The sequence below is a fragment of the Rhinatrema bivittatum genome, chromosome 4 (genome assembly GCF_901001135.1).
Source record: "Rhinatrema bivittatum chromosome 4, aRhiBiv1.1, whole genome shotgun sequence".
Classification (NCBI taxonomy): Eukaryota; Metazoa; Chordata; class Amphibia; order Gymnophiona; family Rhinatrematidae; genus Rhinatrema; species Rhinatrema bivittatum.
Window position 1 is genome coordinate 168,968,245 of NC_042618.1, and position 14,243 is coordinate 168,982,487.

Sequence of the window (14,243 nt, forward strand, 5' to 3'; positions counted from 1 at the left end):
GGGGATCTCTTTCAGCTTTAGAAACCAACTCTTCCTGCCTAGGGCCCTTTTTTCGGGTTCAGGCTGTTTCCCTGTTACCAACAGCACCAGTGTTTATGTATCTGTTGGCACCTGGTTGGGTGTCTGTTGGTCTTACTTTTTGTTCAGGAACAGCCTGTAGCTAGGGATGTCACCCATGTGTGAGGACTACCATCCTGCTTGTCCTAGGAGAAAGCAGAGTTGCTTACCTCTAACTGCTGTTCTCCTAGGACGGCAGAATGTTAGTCCTCACGAAACCCACCCGCCTGCCACCCTGCGGAGTTGGGTTTCTCCTGAGTTTATTTTCTTGTAATTCTATCCTATGAGACTGGAGAAGGACCCCCGCGTGGATAGTGGCATGCTGGGCATGCTCAGCCTGCAATCAGAGTTCTAGAAACTTTGACTTAAGTTTTCCGTGCCGGACTCCATCTGTCACCCGTGGTGTGAGGACTAACATCCTGCTGTCCTAGGAGAACACCTGTTTCAGGTAAGCAACTCTGCTTTTCCCTGCACTGTTTTTTTATCCATTCATACAGTGATGTGGTCTGTGTGCAGCATTGGACTCTCATTTAGCAGAACTGGATTGGCTTGTTGGGTCCTGTAGAGTTCAAATAGTATGTTGTTTTGGCATAAAAGATGCAACATTCAGAAACACAGCAAGTTTTTAACAAGAAGCTTGACAGGTTTTCTTCAGAAGAGGGGAGCGTAGGTATTCAGAAAGGTGACTGAATGAATTTGCTTGGGAACTACCAAAATATATCAGGAATTTCAGAGGAAGCCATCTGCTGCTTGAGTTAAAATGCTATAATTCTTCATTTTAGGAAGGAACTTTGTATCATAAAGTTGGATGCTGGAGCCAGAATGCCATTGATTAAACCTTTGTACATAAAAATGATTTGTGATTGTCATTCTCTCATCATTTGTGTGATTTTGCTTCTAGCAGTACTGCGTATTTAATGTTTAATGTTTGATATTCAGAAGCTACTGCAGAAAAACTGCTTTTTCATATTTTTTTCTTCTAGGCTATTACAGAATCACTAGGGGATTTTTAATTTGGTATAAAAAGCTTTTCCCCAAAACTAGTGAAAGTTCATGAGTTAGGGGAAACTCCAGTAACTGGAAAATCTGCCAATATTTTAAGTGTATTGGTAAATTTTAGTGCTTCTAACTTGAACGTGCCACACAGCTCTGCCAATGCGCTTTGGTCTGGACATGCAGCACCCTCTGCTATTCCGACCCTCGCAGACAGCTCTGCCAATGCACCTCATTCCTGCCCTGCAGCACACTCTGCTATTCCAGTACTGAGAGCCTCACACACACATCTGCCAATGCACTTGCTATGCAGCACCGCCCACTATTCCAGTTCTGAGACCCCCACACACAGCTTTGCCAGTGCATTTCATTCCTGCCCTGCAGCACCTTCTGCTATTCCAGTACTGATTGTGCCGTTCCCCCACCAGAAAATACACTGCTCTGCCAATACATTTCAATTCTGGCTTACAACTGCAACAAATTGCTATCTAGTTTCTTAGTCTGTAAACTGAAGAATGATTCATTTGATAGTTGGGATTGCTTAATATATCTAAAGAAGAAACCCATGTGGTCTTAAACTGATACACTATCAAATCCTTTTATGTAGGATGAATGAGAAGTGCCATAACCTAAAAAGATTTCAGTTTTTTTCCAGAACCAATATGGCTACTAGAATGCTGCTTAATACTGTAGTGGATTGCTAACATTTTTGGGGGGAGTCATGGATTATATGGTAACTGTTGCAGACCATTGGGTATTTGAAGCATGTGCTTGAGTTTCTCTGTGAATACTCAGCCTGTGTTGCCAGAGTTTGAGTTCTAAGACCCCAGGACCCTCCCATAGGACTTGGAGGTAATGTGACATTACAGTGGGTGCTCTTATGCACCGCCTCCATGCTGATGAATGGGCCCACCTGCCTTGTAGGCACAGTGTGAGCAAGGGACATGTTGGCCTTGCTCTTTATCTCCCTGGAACTCAAGGCCATAGATGCTCGATTTGTACTTCAGGTAATAGGTACCGCTCCCATAATGTTTTCCCTCTCTCGTTTTTCAGTGAAATGACACGTCTCCATCTCGCCTCTTTGTTTTATAGCTAGACATTAAGCGCAAACAGTAATGTAAAAAATTCCATTAAAAAAAAGATGCATGCCCTGTGGCTGGCTGAAGAAAGATTAGTGTTTTAACAATTGTGTAATGGAGCAGAATGCCTAACCAGGGGGTTGGATGGGGGAGGGCTCGGATTCTGAAGACCTCTTGTTCAAACAGCACATAATGGAAGCCATGCATCAGGGCCGGCAGCATTTTACCAGCAGCCGCGTGGTTTCTAGCACCTCCACAGTTCCTTTACTTGTATAAAAGTGTTTGGCATACATGATATTTGTAGGAGGTGTGGCCCTGCGGTGCTGGGGATTCCAGTTTCCGGGGATTTCTTCGATAGATAGTGTTGCTGGTGTGGTATCAGTCTTGTATGGTTATGGCTGGCATTGAATTTGAGCAACGGAGAGAGGGAAATTTAGCCAGGAGTGGTATAGGGAGTCAGTTGCTTGGTAGTGGTTTGGAGAATAATTAAGGAGTTGATAATTGGATGGAGAGGATGAGAGGGGTGAGGGAATTCAATTCTCATAAGGGGGTGGTGGGAATAGAGGCAAAGAGAATGATAGCTCGAAGGTTATTAAGTGTGGGATGAGAGTAGTGTGGTTATGTAATAGGGGCGGTGTGATGACAGATTAATGAATCATGATATGTGGTAAGTGACCAGAGGATCCCCAAATTGTTTTATGGGAAATGATGGCAGTGGCTCATTTTGCCAATTGGGGTGACCTGGAGTTGTGTTTGCTGCGTTATGGTGGTAGGTTTTGTCTTATGGTTATTATAGTACAGTGGTTCTCAACAGGTGTCTAGGGACACACTAGTGTGTTGCAAGGTCCTGGGAGGTGTCGCAGGGCCAGCTGCCTCCTTATCAGCCCAGGTGGGAGTTGGATGACTTCTCTTACACTGGGCCTGATAGGAGGCTCCTCTCACTTCCTTCTCTTCTTTCTGGCCCAGTGGGAGGCTGTTTCCTCCTTCACTCAGATCAGAGAGAGAGACAGTGCCAGCTCCTGCTGTTCTGGGCCTGATGGGTCACAAACTTTATCTTCCCCTGCTGAGTCTGGGAGGGATCCTGCTGATGATCTCTTCACCCTGTGGAGGGTGGGGGAAAGGAGGTTGGGGATGCTGGGAAGATGAGGGTGGAACGGAGAGGGAGTGTGGGGGCTGCTGAGCAGGAAGGGGTGAAAACAGGGGGTTGGGGTAGTTGGGATGAAGGAGGTAGGCAGAGTCAAGGAGGGGAGAGGGAGCCCAGGTAAGAAGATGTGGAGGGCATCAGGAATGCTGGGCAGGGATACGAGTGTGAGTGGATGATTGAAAGGGAATAATTGGGGAAAAGTGAAGGATGATGGAGGCATGGAATGGGAGTGACAGGGTGCAAGAGCCATATGTCAGTTCTGGGAATGTGCATTTCTTCTATCTTTGTATTTTGCTTAGTGTAGGAGGATCTGTATTTCTGTTTCTAGCTCTCCAGATTTGCACTGCATGATGAGTGAGTGGTTTTTTGAGGTTTCCATTCCAGTTTTTGTCTCCACATTTGTAATTTGTGGTCTTTTATTCTGTAATTGGTGAATGTCCGATCTGTATGTGTGACTGAGGTGAGGTATTTTACTAGTATGTAGGGATTTATATCAATCTTTGTTGCGTTTTCTCATTCTCAATAGGACATGCACTGGTGCTGCACTGCTGCCTTTTCATAGGAAGGGCTATTGCTTGTTAGAGTTCTTGGATCTAGTGTTGCAATGGTAGGGAAGGTTTGCTACACATGTGCTGAGTGGGGTTTTTTTTTTTTCTTTCAGGTTTTGTATTTTACAATGCGCCTAGTTGTAAGGGAATTTGTGTTTCTGTTACAGAGATAGCACCAGAATTAGAATATCTTTTTTTTTATATCGTGTGTTGTATTTGAAATATCCTAGTTCTGCTCTTCATTCATTGTTTGAGGACTGGGGGGGGGGGGTTCCTGTGGATGCAAAATATGTTTAATATTTATCCCCATGATAGTCAAGTGTTCAGTGTGTCCCGCCTGTAAGCATTATCTGCCAGATGTGTCCCAATAGAAAAAAGGTTGAGAACCACTGTTATAGTACATTGTATTTTACATTTTAATGATTGGTAGGTTTTGGTTTTTTTTTTTTTTTGGTATAGCATTTTGGTTAGATTATATTGATCTTTAAAGATGGTAAGTCAATGAATGATATATCAGAATTTTGTAGTGATTTATATTTGAGAATGTTGCTGTTCTGATATTTAGATGAATGTCTTAACTATGGTTGATGTCTAGTTGTGTCTTTGGCATCTGAGTTTAAGCTTGGCTTTAATCATTTTATTGTATAATAAGATGTCTATGTATGAGTTACATGATTTATGATGTAACTTAGAATATTATGGCACAGCAAGAAGCAAATGTAAAAATTAAATAAATTGCTACTTCTTGTTTTGGACTTCTGTGCCAAGGATCCTGGGTTAAATATGATCTGGGCTCAGACCATGCATGCATTATGCCCACGGGCTCTAACATGAGGTCTCACTGGGGTCTACACTGGGAGTTAACTGAGGAGCTTATCACCTGCATGCACACAGGACTACCTTGGGAGCTTACCCAATGTAAACACAGACACACAATTACTGGGATTATATCTGGGAATTTGAACCCCCTCACACTCATAGTCACACGCACACTCTGACTCAGTACATCACGGTTCCAGGTATTTCTGGTAGGTTTATTTAAGCAATAAGAGGATAGAGCAGAGAATGACATCTGATAATACAGAAGTTAGTTGCAGATAATAATTACTGCACATATATAAAGCTTAAGTTTTCCAAGGGATCAGCATATTCAGGAAGTGATTTCTCACTCCTCTAGCTATTATCAGTCAGTTTGGCACACTTCCTGTCCCTGTGCCAGTTATATCCTAGCTGTATTTCAGAAACTGTTATGAGAATTGCATGCAGTGTTCTCAAAACAGTCTGGACTGTTTTGAGCCCTCTCGCATCAGGTTCTGTGTACCTGGTGTTACCACTTATTCTTACAGTAGTCAGTCATGTGATGAGTGTCTGTGTGAGAACTTTTGAGTCCACTATAGACCTAACCTCTAAATACATCCTCAGCCAGAGTAGTCTGAAGTAATTCCATTACATATGACCTCTCAGTTCTCAGGCCAGCAGGATTCATCAGTTGCAGGAGAGGCATCGATTAACTCTCAGATATAATACAACAAGATGTGACCACCTTATGCGGATAGGAATGCCACACAATGTGTCTTTTGGACATTATGCTTGTAGTGTCCTTCAGATGAAGGCAGAGAAGAGTTTATCACCTTCTTTTTAACCTGGCTCAGCTGCTGTTAGTCTCCTGCCTACTTTAATGGTGCTCTCAGCCCCATTACCTTATTCTGTGGAGAGTTTGGAAAATGGGCGCAGGTTTTCCTTGCTACAGCTGTTGCAATTGTCACAGTTTCCATGCCCTAACTTGCTCACAAAGAATGCTTGCCAGACGTAAGAGGGGTTTCCACAAAGTGAAAGTGCATATGATTGGTAGATATCATTGTAGCCCTCTGTCACTTTGTGATATTGCTTTAAAAGCCCAAGGGACTTTCTTTAAGTAGACTTTACCCTGTTTCTTTTTTGAGCAGGAGGTGTTGGACAGGGACTCCTTCCTTGCTGCAGTCGTTCATACTCTGCTTTGTTGCCTGTCTCTCTGCTCTGCCATTCTTGGCCCCTCTCCTCAGTGCCTTTCCTCTCCTCAGTCCATGAAGCCTCTGAGAGCAGAGAATTCCTCCATGGTCCTGCCTCCCCTTCCCCCCCCCCCCCCTCTGCTTTTGCTTTTGGGCCGTATAACTCTTAGGATAATGGTTTCTGTTGTATAAATGGTGTTTACTGGCTGAGACGTCAGGTCTTACCAAGCTTGTGGTGACCTGAGGCATTACCGTCTGATTCTGTGACTGGCGCTGATCTCAAACACAGGCTTGGAGAACATTCATATTCTCAGCCGTATTACTTATTACTTTTTTTGTCTAGAGCAAAGCAGCCGTAGGGCAGGAAACCCTCTGAAAAGGAGGGTGAAAGTTTTTGTTCCATTTGTAAGCGAGATCCATCTAATCTTAAAGTATAAATAACTGTACAGTCTGTAGAACTAGGGACACATGTAAGAAAAAAGGTCAACTCTATTATTATAAAGCAAAGAATTTTATGTTAGAAAATTAAAGTTAGACTTAAATAAAAGGCTTTTTTTTTGCTAAGAAAATGGTCCCTAGTGACTGGAGGGAGAATTGCCTTTTCCGGCAGTTGTGCAGCGTGTCGCTGTCTGCATTTGCTGGCACCCGGTTCAGTAGTGCTGGTCTTCCCCCAAGTCTCCTGTTCTAGGACATATTTTCCTGTCATCTTCTGCTGAAGTTGTGAATGTTGAGCTCTTATGCTTCACCCCTGTTCAGCCATTTGCTTTTTGTGAGAGAGATTAAATTCATGCTGTCATATTTTTAATCATGCCTTTTATGATTTATTTACTTTTTTTTTTAAGGTACATCACTAAATAAACTGTTTGGAAAATATTAACTGTGGTGTTTAGCAGTCCTTCATGCCGAGTCACCTTCCCAAGGTTTAACCCTGTTGGCCACTTCCTTTTTCTCTTTCCTCAGTCACAGAACCTGCATCTTGTGCACTGACTGGAGGATGAGACCCTCAGCCCTCTTAAATTTGTTTTCAAGTGGGGCGTTCTATTCCAGGAGCTCTAGAACATGCTGGTTTCATGTGAATATCCTTACTTATATAAGGGAGAAACTGAATGGCACAAACTGGAGTTGGATATGTTAGGCGAGTATTGTTCAAGCTTTGCACATAGTGAGCTGCTACCAGCTTCTCTTCTACAGCACCAGTACCGAGACCCTCACACAGCACTTGCCAGTGCATCTCTGAATTCTGCCCTGCAGCACTTCCTGCTATTCCAGTATTGAGGTTCCCACACACAGCAATGACAATTCACCTGCCCTGCAGCACCCCCTGCTGTTACAGTACTAAGATCCACGCACAGCTCTGCCAATGCACCTCACTTCTGCCTTGCAGCACCCTATGCTGTTCCAGTACTGAGATCCACACACGCCAGTGCATCTCACTTCTGCCCTGCAGCACCCCATGCTGTTCCAGTACTGAGATCCACACACACACACACACACGCCAGTGCACCTCACTTCTGCCCTGCAGCACACCATGCTATTTCAGTAGTATACCCCCTCCGTGCACCTCACTTCTGCCCTGCAGCACACCATGCTATTTCAGTAGTAAAACACCCCCCCCCCCCCCCCGGGGCACCTCACTTCTGCCCTGCAGCACACCATGCTATTTCAGTAGTATCCCCCTCCGTGCACCTCACTTCTGCCCTGCAGCACACCATGCTATTCCAGTAGTAAAACACCCCCCCCCCCCCCGGTGCACCTCACTTCTGCCCTGCAGCACACCATGCTATTTCAGTAGTAACCCCCCCCCGGTGCACCTCACTTCTGCCCTGCAGCACACCATGCTATTCCAGTAGTAACCCCCCCCCCGGTGCACCTCACTTCTGCCCTGCAGCACACCATGCTATTTCAGTAGTAAAACACCACCCCCCCCGTGCACCTCACTTCTGCCCTGCAGCACACCATGCTATTTCAGTAGTAAAACACCCCCCCCCCCCGGGGCACCTCACTTCTGCCCTGCAGCACACCATGCTATTTCAGTAGTATCCCCCTCCGTGCACCTCACTTCTGCCCTGCAGCACACCATGCTATTTCAGTAGTAAAACACCCCCCCCCCCCCCCCCGGTGCACCTCACTTCTGCCCTGCAGCACACCATGCTATTCCAGTAGTAACCCCCCCCCCCGTGCACCTCACCTCTGCCCTGCTGCAGCTGCCATAATTTCAAGTCCTGGATCTCTTTCTTGAGCAGTCGGTGGAAGGAATTTCCAGTTATACGTTGTGAGGTGGACATATTTTCAGTGGATTAAGACCACATACTGCAACTTATTTCACTTGTAATTGAGGATGGATTCAACTTCCCTCAGGTCTCCAAAGATAAACGGCGAGCTTACTAAGCCTCTGCCCCCTGTAAGTGCAAGCCTGTGATGTTTAACTTCTTCCATTAATTACTTATCCCTGCCAGAGCTTTTCTGAAGACAGTGAGAGAAACCTGCCTATCAGTGCTTATATAAGCAGTTTGTCAGGCTTTAATGCTGGGTCCTCAATATTTGATTTCCCTCCTAGATCCTCTGTCAATGGGTCCTCAGAAAGCCCTTGAAACCATTGGTGCAAACTTACAGAAGCAATATGAAAATTGGCAGCCAAGGGTAAGTTTTTTATTTTATTTTGCTTTGGTTTTCTTGCTGTCTTACTATCTTCTGCGTTCTTTTTTTTTTTTTTTTTTGTAATTTTTTTTGTTATCTCCACGGAGTCGTCCTTCCACCATCGTCTGTTGACAAATTGGCATTGAATCGCCAGCATTCCCATGGCAGGGGCTCCAGCAGAACCTGCAGGTCTATATGCTGCATGTCGGCCGGTCACATCCCATCATAAGCTATTAAACTGCAGGAGTCCCCAGCAGCACGTGTCTTGGAGATTATGCTCATTTTCGATACGGCAGCTTTGAATTGGTCATCTGCCGTTGCCATCTTTCTCTTCCAAACCTCTTCTACCGCCTTTGCAGTCTTCGGACAGTTTCGATATTTATCCTTCATATTTTCTGCAGCTTCAGCTTGTTAAAAAAAAAAAAAAAAAAAAAAAAATTCCTCCTTGCATTCACTGAGTATTTTATTTTAATCTTATCTTAAAAATGTACTTAAGAGATGACTAATGCTGTGAAGCTGACAGTACTGATGAGAGTTTGCAAACAGCAGGGGTTTTGCAAGCTTGATACTTTGTAGCTGTAATGGCCTGGCTGGGACTGCAGGTTGTTTTGTGTGTGATGAAGGGGTCAGGATTTGGATAATGTCATGAGCAGCTTGGTGAATTGGCACTAGGGCGTGCGTAATCTTTCACCTCTTACTGGCTCTGCACTTCACGCTAGTAGAAATTGAGAATTGTCAACTTTTTACTGGTCTTGGTGGCCTCTCTGGTGGCATTTGCTGGTTTCGGGCTTATTTGTTAGTAAAACTGCTTTCCACATCACCAGATAGATTGACACTGGTGCTCTGCAGTCACAGAATAGGGGGCCCAGGTCAGTGGGGAGCAATGGGGGCTGTGCTCCCCTTTCAGCATTAAAGATGGTCTGTTCTTGGTAGGACTGAAGTAGTTTAGGGGAGAGTAAGGGGAAACTGGCATTGTTGCTGTTTGTGCTGTACATTCTCTGCTGAAAACCTATTTTAATTTCCTGTGTGTTTGGTACTTTTCACCAGCATTGAATATCTATTGGGTCATGGGAAGATGACCCATGAAAGCAAGTTTGACCTTGCAGAAAGTTACCTGGGGAGTTATTCTAACCTAGAAGGACCCCCTCCTCCTCCCCTACTTGATGAGTTACCATGGGAAATAGGTGGATGGCCCTCTGTGCCAGATGGTGGGATCTTGTTGAGAACCTTACAAGATGGGTCACCTTAGAGCTCTTGAGATGTATTAAGTTACTGACAGAACATTCAGGAATGCCTTTTTCTTTCCCCGTTTAAAAATCCAATTTTAATTATTGTAAATTTTTTTTTCGTCATGTCAGAATTCTGTGTATCGATCCATTCATTGCCAGATGTACTAGAGGTTTTTAAAATTTGTGATAGGATCCTTGTCCTCTAAAGTGGCTTTAGGGATTGTATTAGTACCTGCAGAATGCTGTTCCTGGGGAATTTCCAAGGAGGAGAAATGTGGGAAAAGGACCTAAATGTTTATATGGAACCTGCACAATGGACTATTGTGTTTTGTTTTGGTTTTTTTTTTTTTTGTAACAAGGCACTAGGTTTCAATGTTCACATCTCTCACTCAGACATTGTATTTTATTGTTCCTAAGGGAGTCTGGTAAAAAGACATTTCCTAACTTTTACTACTCCGGGATAGATGGGAATAATAAATGTTGGTTTTGTCATACACAAATAGGGCCATTGTCACATGTTACATTTCTGTAACAATATAAGATTTTACACTGGGGTTTGAATAAGGATTATAGGTATTGATTTTCCTGTATGAGCTTTCATTTCAGTTTATTTGGAAGTCTATTGCAATTACAGAAGATATTTCTGCCTGTATAGGCAATTGATAGATATTTTACTGCTCTTGGCCTTCCTGGAGATACAGACTTGCTGGAATATAGGGTGCTTGATGTTCAAATATGAAGGAGCGGCAGATGAAAAGTAGAAAATGTTAGAAATCTGGAACTCTGTATCCTAGCTGCTATATTTGCAACCTTTTCTGTCGTATCATTAGATAAAATGTTGCACATTATAATGGTAGGATCCTCCCAGATCCAGTTGTGTTTACTAACTGTAAATTTATTACAAATTCATGTGAATTCAATAAAAAAGAACATACCCCCCAAAAAATAAATTCTGCATATTGGCAGTAGACAACGTGAGCCTTTGGGAAGAAATGTGATGGATTCACCTGCAGAAACGATGCATCAGCATGTGTGTAAGACGCGTGACAGCAGCTTGGGGGACTGGACAAGATAGGTCAATGTGGAGGGGTCTGAGGTCCCGCGAATAGGTGGGAGGGATGAAACAGTTTGTGTGATTTTTGTTGGGAGCTACTCTTTTTTTTCTGCTGTCGGCATGAGGCAGAGCAGAGGGAAATAAGACCCAAGGTGTTTGTGTAGAAAGTGCACGGTTTCAGAGTGTAAATCACAGCCCCGAGGAACATCGACAAGCTGCCCATGTCGTCTTTTATTACCCTCTACAGGGCTCTTGAGTTTTTCTGCAGTAATAAAGAGACGTTGATGTGCCATCTGCAATAAACCAATGGGAGCATTATTAAATTTCCCAGCTCTTTTGATGTAACTGCTTGGTTATCTTGTTTCTGGCTCCTTTAGGAGATTCGTAGGAGGGGGTCGCAGGAAGAAGGAAAGTTGGGTTCCTTCCAGTAAATGGGTCAGACATGTTGATTGCTGCTTGGATGCCAGTTGGACACCTTGGCCTGGAAGAGCTGGTTATGTTAGCCTCCTGATAGTGGTGTGAAAGGATAACAGCTGAGCTAAGAGTCCATCCATTCCTCTGGTCACCAGAGGAATTGAGCTGATGTGTTCATTCCTTTGTTTTGACAATCCTTGGTTTACCGTGCTGAGCTCTAGCAATTTTTTTTTTTAAGGTTGTAAGGTGTTCTTTGGGATAGCTTTCAGAATAGAAAGCATCCGCATGAAGGTTAAATATTAACTTTCTGATAAAAATAGAACGTTACTGTGCCATTTATTTTTGGCAGTTCTCTTTCAGTGGTACCAGAAAAACATTTTTTTGGAATAGGGAATAAAGTAGAATTTAATGAACTTGCACTATCATAATAGTCATATTGCGACACGTGTGCTTGAGGCAGTAATGTGTGGTTTTTTTTTTTTTTTAATGTGCTATCCTTATTGCAAAGGTGTCCGTAGAAGGGGGGGTGTAGGGATGTTATAGCGCTGGCAGTCCTGTCCTCTGTAAAGAGGTACGGCCAATCCCCAGTGTTTGGCCACACCTCTATAATTTCTATGAGAAATTGCCTGAGACGGATTCCTGTCTAGTGTAAGAGTTGGTGGCAGACCGGGAATTAGAACCCAAACTTGCATCTCTGAGCTCTAATGCACACTGGGGAAAGATGACAGAGGTAAAAGATTGTGTGTGTGTGTACACGCATGCCACTCCTTTTGTCCGCCATGTGTTCTCTGAGCCCTGTTCCCGAGACCTGGTAGCACAGCTGTTAGTGTCCTGAGAGGAGAAATTTTCCTCATGGCCATGTGGCAGAGGCTGTAACTACCCATACAAATGCACTTGCAGAGCAGATTCACTGAATTTTATTGGCTCTTTTTTTTTTTTTGTTTTGTTTTGTTTTTTTTATGACTAAATGTGTTGCAAATAAGCAGTAAAGGCACATTGGATATTTCTTCTTTCTATTAACAATACCTTCAGTCTCCTGAGAAATCCTGCTATCCCACTGCAGCAGTGCACCCTGATGTGCTTTTTACTATTAGAAAATGCTTTGCCGTTCTGTCTCTGCTGCCATAAGTATATGGGGCAGGGACTTTGACAGCTGTTCCTGGCTCAAGGATTCTTCCTCCTGTTTTTTCTACTGGGACTTGGAACAGTTTCCCTCTTCAGATTTCCCCGTAAGCTGTATTAGCCCCTTGCCAGTAATGGCAAGGACTTGCTGCTTTCTCTAAATTTTAATTATTACTTGGGAGCAGGAGTAGGACATTTCCTTCACAAGCCACTCATTTGTCTTTACTCGGAGAAGACTGCTAAAATCAATACCTTTGATAGGTTATTTCTGTTAAAGCTGGTATTTATACAACCTGCTTGGAGGCTAATACTAATGATGAAAGTATGATCTCCCCTCCCCAAAGCTCCAGGCCAGTCACATCATTCTCTGCCAGGCCTTATCGAGCTCCTCTGGAAATCCATTTGTCGGGTTTCCCAGTGCTTGTAGTATTTCTCCTGATGATTAGGACTGAGCCTTGGCTTTATTCTGCAGTGGAGCTGCAGGAGAGAGCAGGAGGGGGGAGGGTGAAAAACCAACATTTGGCAGAACTGGTTCATCTGCAAAATCCTGCAGTTAAAGAAAATAGTCGTTTCCTGGCAAGACTGATGTGAAAGTTTTATTGGGAGAAGGGAGTCTGAGATTAGAGAGCTGCAGGCACACAATCAAAAATTTATGTCTCTGAAGAATTTTCCTAACAAATCGGCTTCTGGCAGCCAGTCTTAAATATAATTTAAGGACTGAAGCTGATGATACGTTCCAAAGAAACTTTCTCTATCGCCCCTCTCCCCAACAAAAAAAGTAAATAAAGTGAATAAATGAGTGATTTATTTTATTATTTCCTTTCCTGGCTTAAAAAAAAATCTTTCTATCAGCAGTAGAACATTTATGGTATTAAAATATTTAAATGAGGGACATTGATCAAACCTAAACGTTTCATCTGTCACCATCTGCGGGGTTTCGGTCCTCAGTGAGCCGGTCTGCAATCTGTGTGTGATGGATACTCTGGGATAAATTGCACTCAGCCTGGGGCAGGAGCGGAGGGGGGGGGGGGGGGCCATTCCTGAGTGAGATTTTATTGCTGAAGGCAACAATGCCAAGTACTTTTCTATGAATTAATCTAATTTGCAAGCTAAAATGAAACATAAGTTCTGTTCTACTCTTTCTGGTCACTTGCTTCTTTGGGGACGGAAAAAAAAAATAATGTACCCTAAAGTTTTTTGTGGACTTTTCCTAGCCAGCCAGTCTTGTCTGTCAGTCTGAGTGAATCATGATGATGCTGTACTGTGCATTATCGGAAGCCTGTGCTACCACCATCCGGGTGCATTCTAAACATCACCTATATGGATAACTGAAGACTAAGAGGAGGTTGTGAAAAAACTCCAGCAGAAATGTCCCCGGGGGAGTTGAGCTCTTCGTTGTGATTCACTACTGACCATTCAGCCAGCGATGAATATGAGTCTAAAAACTGGGTATTGAGAGGGAGCAGGAAAGGCCATGATGAGAGGTTGGGGGGAAAACCCCGGCCCACAGCAGTGACTATAAGATTAATCTGTTAGATCCTTTTTTGGGGGCGGGGGGGAGACTTTATTTTTTTTTCCGGGAATGTGCATACGTACTTTAGATTTAAAGCAATTTAATTGATATAGTCCTGCCGAATTTATTGAAATGCCACTGTTCAGGCAAGAACAGGGGGACGACGACAAGGGGAGAGTATGTGGCCAGATTAACTGGTGAGCTGGATTGGAGTTTAGCCAGAACGCTGCAATGAACTGTTCTGATGAGAAATGCCAGGGGATGTTTATTTTGTGCACAGCAGAGAAATCCTTGGTTGTAATGGCACTTCAAGCACTAGCCGGTGGTTGGCTGTCTGGTGGCTCAGTGGCAGTCCAAAGGACCGGGGTTTGATTCCCAGCTTTGGCTTTTGCTCGCTGGGCCAGCTGGGGAGGCTGAAATCGGTGCACAGTAACTACACCTAGTGGCAGGATTTAGGGCCCAAGA

The 14,243-nt window shown here is 43.9% G+C and overlaps 1 protein-coding gene across 2 annotated transcripts in view; it reads left to right on the forward strand.

Moving 5' to 3' along the window:
* Nucleotides 1-14,243, forward strand: part of RPTOR (regulatory associated protein of MTOR complex 1) — a 699,963-nt gene that overhangs the window by 121,223 nt on the left and 564,497 nt on the right. For both annotated transcript variants that reach the window (XM_029599200.1, XM_029599201.1), the window contains exon 3: nt 8,367-8,449. In XM_029599200.1, the coding sequence (XP_029455060.1) occupies nt 8,367-8,449 (83 nt within the window). The remainder of the gene's footprint in view (nt 1-8,366; nt 8,450-14,243) is intronic.